The 8,477-nt window shown below is 28.1% G+C and overlaps 1 protein-coding gene across 1 annotated transcript in view; it reads right to left on the bottom strand.

Annotated features, from left to right (window-relative positions):
- Window positions 1-7,763, bottom strand: part of LOC117168276 (elongation factor G, mitochondrial) — a 19,394-nt gene extending 11,631 nt beyond the window's left edge. Inside the window, exons 1-3 of the mRNA XM_033353790.1 lie at window positions 7,509-7,763; window positions 6,908-7,066; window positions 1,654-2,152 (exon numbers count right to left, since the gene is read on the bottom strand). Coding sequence (XP_033209681.1) covers window positions 1,654-2,152; window positions 6,908-7,066; window positions 7,509-7,583 — 733 coding nt within the window. The 5' untranslated portion in view covers window positions 7,584-7,763. The remainder of the gene's footprint in view (window positions 1-1,653; window positions 2,153-6,907; window positions 7,067-7,508) is intronic.
- Between the last annotated feature and the right edge of the window lie 714 nt (window positions 7,764-8,477).

Below are 8,477 nucleotides of genomic sequence, written 5' to 3'. Positions count from 1 at the left end.
AAAATAGAATTACAGAGCACAAAAGAGATTGTCGAATAGGAAACCAAAACACAGGACTATCGAAACATGCATGGACACATGATCATTATTTTGATTTTACTTCTAACAATATAAAAATATTAGGAAAAGAAAAAAAGACATATAAAAGGAGAATCTTAGAATCAATTTTCATTAAAAAATACAAAAGGAACTCCATAAATTTACAAACTGAAATAGAAAATTTTGACAATACGTATCTAAGTATTTTAAATATTAATTAAAATTTTATTCAGTTCTGAATTCAAAAATATTATTGTCAGTTTATTCGACGTTATAAGTTAAATTAAATGTAAACACTTTCCAATCGTTTAATTCACATTATTTCAGTATCATGCTCAGTTTCGATCTCGGGAGACCTTGGTTTATCCACAATACGTGTTCAAAATGAATTTTAAAATTAAAAATTTTCACACAAAAATTTTTAATAATCTACATATTATTTAAGTATGACTACAGAAATTAAAAATAATTTTTTTAAACAAATAGTGATCATGAAATGATATTTTTCGATTGGAAAATGGAAAGACACTGACTCAAATATGGATTTAATATTTATCAACAAAAAAAAAAATTTATTATGACCCAAATTGTAAGTACATTGTTAAAACAAATTTTCGCTTACTTAAAAAAAAAATTTTACTTTTAAATATTTATTTATTAATTACCATTATATTATTAATTTTAGAATACATAAAATGTTTTAAACCTGAAGAAGGCACAAAAATGTGGCCGAAACGTTGTTATAAACTAATTTTATTAGTAAATGATCGTATAACCGAAGATTTAAAATTGAAATTTTCATTTCAATGTCTATTACTCTATTTGGGTAATCATTGATGTCTTTGTAAAATCGTTTAAATCTATGACAAATTTTTGAGAAATATTTGAAACTTTTTATATCTTTGGAAAATCATTGAAATCTTTCTGAAAACCTTTCCGAAGATATCTTTGAAGCTTTTGAAATATTCCTGAAATATTTGATAATATTTGTGAAATTATTAAAATCGCTGAGAAATTATTATGCTATTTTTGAAATCTATCAGAAATTTTTATGAAATAATTGAAGCCCTTGTGAAATCTTGAAAATCAATCCGAAATCCTTTTGAACTGTTAAATCTTTGAAATCTTTGAGAAATCATTGAATTGTTTATGAAAACTTTGTAAAAATTTTCTGAAATCCTTAGAAAGCTGCGAAATATAATTTTTTTTTTATATTTGGTAATATTTGTGAAATTATTTAAATCTTTGTAAAATCTTTGACAATAGGGATTTTGTACCTGTATTTATTATTATTTATGTGAAATTGTATTTAGTATAATATAATTATATTATGCACAAATTGCGATTTTTTCTACTATCGAACATTTTCTAAGAACAGATGAAAGTCGACGCATGAAAAAGAAGTTCGAAAACCCGTGTTTTTAATGTTTTGCCCTCTAAATATTAAGAAAAATTATTAACATTAAAAGTTATCATATCGCTAAATTCGGAAGACTTTAAGCTTTTAGAATCTTTTTATTAAACAATTCATGGATTTTTTTAGCGACTTGCAATCAAAAGAAGTAAGAGGCCTCGAGTTTTGGTCAAAACTTTAGCAGTAAAAACGAAACGTACCTGATCTCATGTCCTGAGGAACTTCATCTTCCCGGACTTCTTCTCCGTAATCTCCCTCGAAGTAAAGGGCTCTCTGTTTAATTATATCAACGATACCTTTCGTCTCGCTTTCTTTACCAATAGGTAACTGTATGAAAGCCGCGTTATGTTGCATTTTCGTTCTCATTTGTTCAAGGATTCTTTTGGGATTTCCACCCATTCTATCGAGTTTGTTGATGAATGCCAAAAACGGAACACTGTATCTTTTCAACTGACGATTGACTGTTAATGTTTGAGATTGCACACCTCCAACAGCACAGAGAACGAGAACTGCACCGTCTAAAACGCGTAGAGCTCTTTCGACCTCGACAGTAAAATCGACGTGACCTGGAGTGTCGATTATGTTAATATTGTGTTCCTTCCAGACTGTATATGTTGCAGCAGACTGGATCGTGATTCCTCTTTGTCTTTCTAATTCCATACTGTCCATTACAGCTCCTACGTTATCTTTTCCTCGAACCTCAAGAAAAGAGAATTTATTTCATTACGATTAAAAAAGACTTTATTAAAATAATAATAGTGATCTATTGGCAGCCTTGTACTTAAAAAAGAGGACTGCCACAAGGATGTACATTATGGTGGTCCAGAAATGCATGGCAACATTTTTTGCATGCTAGACGGCAACGACTCCCCGTCCCCATTTTATTCCAATTCCGAAAGAAGAAATTCCATCATTTTAAATTTTTTACATTCTTATCATTTATGATTCAGAAAGTATTAGAATTGCCGGAAATTTAACATCACACTTTTTCAACGGATCTCCACGTTTCGAGTCCCCCTGAATCCGAAAATCAGGTTTTCACGATGGCGTCTGTCTTTCTGTCCGACCGGCCGTCCGTCCGTAAACACGATAACTCTCGAAAAAATGAACGAATCAAATTCATCTTTGGCACATTTTTTTAGGTCCTAAAAGAAAGGACGAGTTCGTGAACCAGTCATTTTTGATAAAAATTCAAAAAGTGAGCGCATTTTGAAAATTTTTGAGACCACATTTTTCTGAATTTGAAAATCCTATGTACGGATATTTATAGTATTGGAAAGAACAAACAATTTATCCTCACTACTTTTTTCTATAAAAAGAAAATTCTCAGAGTTATAGCGTTTTCAAAATTTTTTTAATCAACCGAAAATTAAAATTTGAAGCCGAAAAACGCACGATATAAAAAAAAGTCAGGAGAAGAAAACCCATTTCTTTTTGAAAGCCCTACAAGATTATCAGAACTAATTTTTGGATTTTCTTCAAAAATCGAAAATTCAAATTTTGATTGCACAAAAAATAATGGTAAATAAAAAATTTCACTTTGTGGACAAACTATGTAGGATACAAGAAAGGATGAATTAACAAAAATGGTTATCCCAAAAAGATCTACAATTTCGTTAAGAATCACTTCTTGATAGGACGCGTACTTTTTGCTTTATTCGTGAAAAATAACGTTGAAAAAAGTAAAATAAAAAAAAATGTGTGGAAAAACGACGAAAGTTACGAGAAAAAAATCCAACAAAACCTGTTTACAAATGTCTGTCGGAAATCGAGCGCGCAGTGCGAGTGTTACGATGAGAATGTGTACCTCATAGCCTACAGAGCTTTGAGAAACTTAATCTTTGACTATACTTAATTAAGTAGACAATTCAGAATATGAAGACGCATATAAATACTGCCATCTAAAAGAGATCTTTTTGTTAAAGTTTTTTTCGAGCATTCCAAATGCAAAGAATAAATATCCGAGCGCAAAGCGCGAGGTGTAATTATGTTCGAGCGCGAAGCGCGAGTCAACCTTCGCGCCCTAGGCGCGCTCAAACTTGCGAGCGAAGCGAAGTTTCCCATGTAAAATGCATGGGGAAAATCACTTTTTTGATTTTTTAGAATCATTTTTTAGGGTTTCAAAAAATGTGACGGGAAAGAATGGGTACCTATAAAGAATTATCCAACGAAGAATTTCATCTATCATACATATGGATTTGACACCCCTAACACACCCCCAAGAGTACTTGAAAACTACCCTTAAAACAAAAAATGTCAATTCTTCATGAAATCAACATTTTGAGCACTTATGTGAATTATTTTTGGATCTTTCTAAATTTTTGTAATATATTCGAAATCTTTAAAATCCTTGTAATATTTGTGATATTGTTGGAAATCTTCTTTAATCTTTATGTGCTAAATCTTTTCTGTTCGTTTGAAATCATCAAAATCTTTTGAAAGCTTCTCAACTTTGTTGAAACCTTTCTAAAAAGTTTATAATCTTTGAAATATTTGTGAAATTTTTCGTGCTTGTTCGAAAAAATTGAATTATTTGATATTGTTAAAAATATTTGAAATATTTGAAATCTGGTGCACTATGCCCTTTTTGAAATCTTTGGAATGTTTGTGTCCTTTTGAAATCTTGATGATATTTTTATAAAATCTTTGAAATATTTGTGAAATCCTTCTGAAGTATTTTGTTTTCATTTGAAATAATTAGATCATTTGAATATTCCGCAGTCAAAACCTGTTAACTGTAATTTCAGAAATTTTACAAGGCGAAGCAAAATCGATCCGCGGATCTATGCTTTAGATACGAAAACGCGATTTTTGAAAATCCATTTTAAAAAACTCAACTGAATTTTGCCGTTTCGTTTGCGTGATATTAACTGCATATGATTTTTTTCAGAAAATAAAAAAAAAACAATTTCGAAAAAATGTCAGTTAACAGGTTTCGATCGTGGACCCTTTATTTTTAATGTGTATAAAATCTGTTGAAATCTTATAAATGTAGTTTACTATAAATTTTTTAATTCTTTTGAAAGTTTAAAAATTTTTGGAAATGTTCGAAATCTTTATGAAATCTTTGAAATCTGGTGTATATGCCTTTTTAAAATCTTTAGGAATTTTTTGAGAAATTTGAAATCTTTGACAAATCTTTTGAAATGGCTGTTAAATTTTTCTTAAAACTTTGTGAAATCTTTTTCATGCACTGAAATAATTGAATTATTTGAAATCTTACAATTAGTGAAATATTTTAAATCTTATCAAATGTTTTGAAACCTTTTGAAATCGTTTCAATCTGATTTACTGTACCCTTTTTCAAATCTTTGAAATCCTCTAAATCTTTTGAAAGTTTTAAAAGCTTTCTAAGGTTGTTGTGAAATATTTTTAATCTGGTTTTATACTCAAAAACCGAGCGGCGTAATCCTTGAAAAATCCGTTATATGCCCAATGCTCATTCTAATTTTGAAACTGAATTAATTTTGAAATTTTCAACTAATAATTTTTATAATTTGTAAGTTGAATATAAAAAAATGTACACTTGAACATTCTATATTAGCGGAGATGAACTAAAAAACGTATAGAATTATTCACAATATTAATGCATGTTGTTGCAATCTATAAAATAATTGGTAAAGTCTGAAAAATGCCCATAAATCTCTTTCTTTATTCTGCAATGAGTAAAAGATCAAATATATCTTGATAAATAAAAAAACTTTTTAGTGCATGATTTCTCATAAACAAGGTTTTTCTTTCATTCTTTTATAAAATAGATTAAAAGATTCAAATTACTTTTCGCATTTCAATAAAACAATTGTTTTACAATAAATAAAATGTTATTTAAGGTTCTCGTGAAATGTTCATGGATATTTCCAGGTTTTCAAGGTTAAAAATATTCCAGGATTCCAGGTTCTCAAGGTTCTTAGACACCATGGATCTAAATTGGTCTCGCAACAGGTTAGACTCTGATAGCATAAAAAAGACGGATAAATAATAGGACAGAGGGAAAAAAAACTTTTTTCGTTTTCTCTACCGTGCTTTTACGGTTGTGTTATAGTGTGTCATAGTAAATTAATCAGGGTGGCCGTTTTAATCAAATGAAAAAATTGTCAGTTATTTCCCGGTTCCTAGACATTTATCAAAACCAATGAAATTAAAAAATTCGTACTCTAAAGCTAGACATATATTTCCTTTTGAAGTAATAAAAACTGAGCTGCAAATCATTTTAAACAATTTTAAACTAGAAATATTACAAATTGAACGATTACATTTTATTTTATAAACGGATATAAGTTAAATTCGAAACTTTATATCAAAGTCGTGAAAAGTATTCATGTTGCTTCACACTTATTCAATTTTTAAATGTTTTTCACAACTTCTAAACATATTTTAAAATGATCTGAATTCTTCCTAAAATTTCGTTTTAAATTCTGCAAAATAAAAAATGTTTCCTTAAAATCTTCCAAATTAATTTTTCACAATTTTAGTGACCTTTTAAAATTAATTTTTCAAAATAAAGTCAGTTTCAATTTTTCTAGAATCTTAAGAAAATGTTTTTTTTTTTATTCTTTGGAAGCCTTTCATACCATTTTTAAAAATCATTTAAATATTTAACTTAATTTTGTATCTTTTCAGACCTTCTCAATATCTGTTTAACTTGCTCCATTTTTTTCTAGAAATTATAGATCTTCAATTTGTATTACACATCTAAATTCAACAATTTTGATTGCGAATACATTTTTTTAAATAGAACAATAAAAATAGTAACGCTCAAATTTTAGTTTTGAATATTTGATTTATAATTACTGATTTTACATGAAAAATAGAATATTTCTAAATATTAAGCAATCTTTATTTTTCTTAATTGAAAAATGTCAAATTTTAGACAAACGATATTTTAAAATTAATAAAAGCCTTTAATTGTGAATATATTATTTTGAAGTTATTTTAAAATAAAAAATAGTTTATAAAGTTTCAATCGGGCGTTATTATTCACTTCTTAATCCTTAATGTATAGTTCAATTTTTAAAATCATTATAATTTATATTTACATTTGATCAACGAAAAAAGTTTTTCTTTATTAAAAATTGTACGATTTCAGACGTTTATAAATGTTAATTTTAAGTCTTTAAAACTGCATTTTAAAATTCTTTAAATAAAACATTTACGCTTACAAATAAAAATAAAAAATATAAAATTTGTAAGTGAAAGATTTCCGAATTACGCATTATAAACTGAATAATATCACGATTAAAGAAGATAACAACTCAACTGATTATTTAAAAAAAAAACAGTTAAAATGAAACTGAGAAAGATTTTTTTTCTACAAATTTGTTAATTTTCCGGCAAAAAAAACTGTCATTTCCCGGTCCAGCGGCCACCCTGATTTATATTTACCTGTTACATAATAGATGGAAATCAAAAGGGTTTTTAACACGTCTGAAGATGGAAACTGTGAAAAGAACTTACCTCGTGCATTTGCGCAATTCTTCCAGTGTAAAATAAAATTCTCTCTGTGAGGGTCGTTTTTCCAGAATCAATGTGAGCTGATATACCAATATTTCGTATTTTTTCTATGGGTTTGTGCTCCGCAAATTTTTGATGCGTCGCCATACATCGAATGTTGCCCTAAAAAACAGTTATCGAACATTAATGAGCCAAATTACTCCTCTTTTTTCTACTAAAATTAATATTAACATTTAAAATACGCATATATTTAAAAAATGAACTAAAGAATAATGTAAATCACTTCTCAAATAAAAAAAACACAATGAAGAACTACTAATTTAAATTATTCATATAAAAGAATAATGCATTACTTTTAAACTGTTTTATAATCATTTTCACAAAAAATTAAGTTGAAGCAGTCGTCGCGATGCCGAGTGTCATATAAAGAATACTATTTACAATCATTCGAAACAAATTTTAACAAACAGGTTGACTTCAAGATTAGAGAAGTTAAGTGATAATTTTAATTTTTGTGGAATAATCACTTTGATTGCAACCTTTTAAAATTCTTTTAAATAAAATCAAGTAAAATAATGCAATTTAACCTATAAAACAAGCTCACCTTGATTATACATGAGTGAAACTTTGATAGTCTCCTCGGGCTTGCATAATGTCGAATTGCAGTTATAAATGTCATGTTGATTAGTTATTTTGCGTCATTAATTAACAATTTATTTACTTAATAATTATTTTATTTTAAAAAAAACTATAGCTGACACTGAAACCGCATGCACGTTGCAAGAGCAGCCGCAGTATAGCAGAAAGTTTAAGGGTTTGATTTATCAGCACTTTTGCGGAATTTATGGAAACTACAGGAATTCTCAAAATGATTCACAAGGTATTTTTTGAATACTTTATTTATTGCAAGCAGTAACTGTGTGCGTTTATGCCCCTACACTTTTATTTCCTGATAAAACATATATAAACAATTTAAAAATACATTATTAAACAAAGTTTTAAATATTAGAAGTTTTTAAAACTTTTAGAACAATAATTTCCAAAGTATTAATTTGAAAACGTTCCAAACCAAACACTTTTGTACACTGTAAAAAGTTTCATGTAATTTTACCACAAATATCATAGGACATAAAAATACCAGTGATTACTGTGGGAAATTTACGAAAATTAGGTAGAAATAACACGATAGTGTAAAATCGCACACAGATGGTAAAAAGCAGTTTTGGAAGAATGGAATTTTAAATTCGTCTTGTGAAATTACAGTGACGTCGTTAAGGGCATCTGACACAGCTAAATACCTATATTACCGACCTCACTTTTTCGGTTCACTGAATGTTTTTTTGAACCTAAGAACTTTTTTTGTAAATAAAATATCGAGCTGAAACTCTGGGCAATGTATTAGAGTACAATAAAGTACGTTTAGGTACTGCATTTGGTAGGAACTTCACTGAAAATTATTTTATCTTTTTTTTGAACCTCAATATTTTTTGAACGTTCGAACTTTTTTTATACATAAAATATCGGTCTCAAACTTTGAGAAATGCAAGAGCCGAAAGAAAACTACGTTTAAGTA

This window comes from Belonocnema kinseyi, chromosome 2 (assembly GCF_010883055.1).
Source record: "Belonocnema kinseyi isolate 2016_QV_RU_SX_M_011 chromosome 2, B_treatae_v1, whole genome shotgun sequence".
Taxonomy (NCBI): Eukaryota; Metazoa; Arthropoda; class Insecta; order Hymenoptera; family Cynipidae; genus Belonocnema; species Belonocnema kinseyi.
The sequence above is the reverse complement of the archived record's forward strand: the minus strand, read 5'-3'. Positions and strand labels throughout refer to the sequence as shown.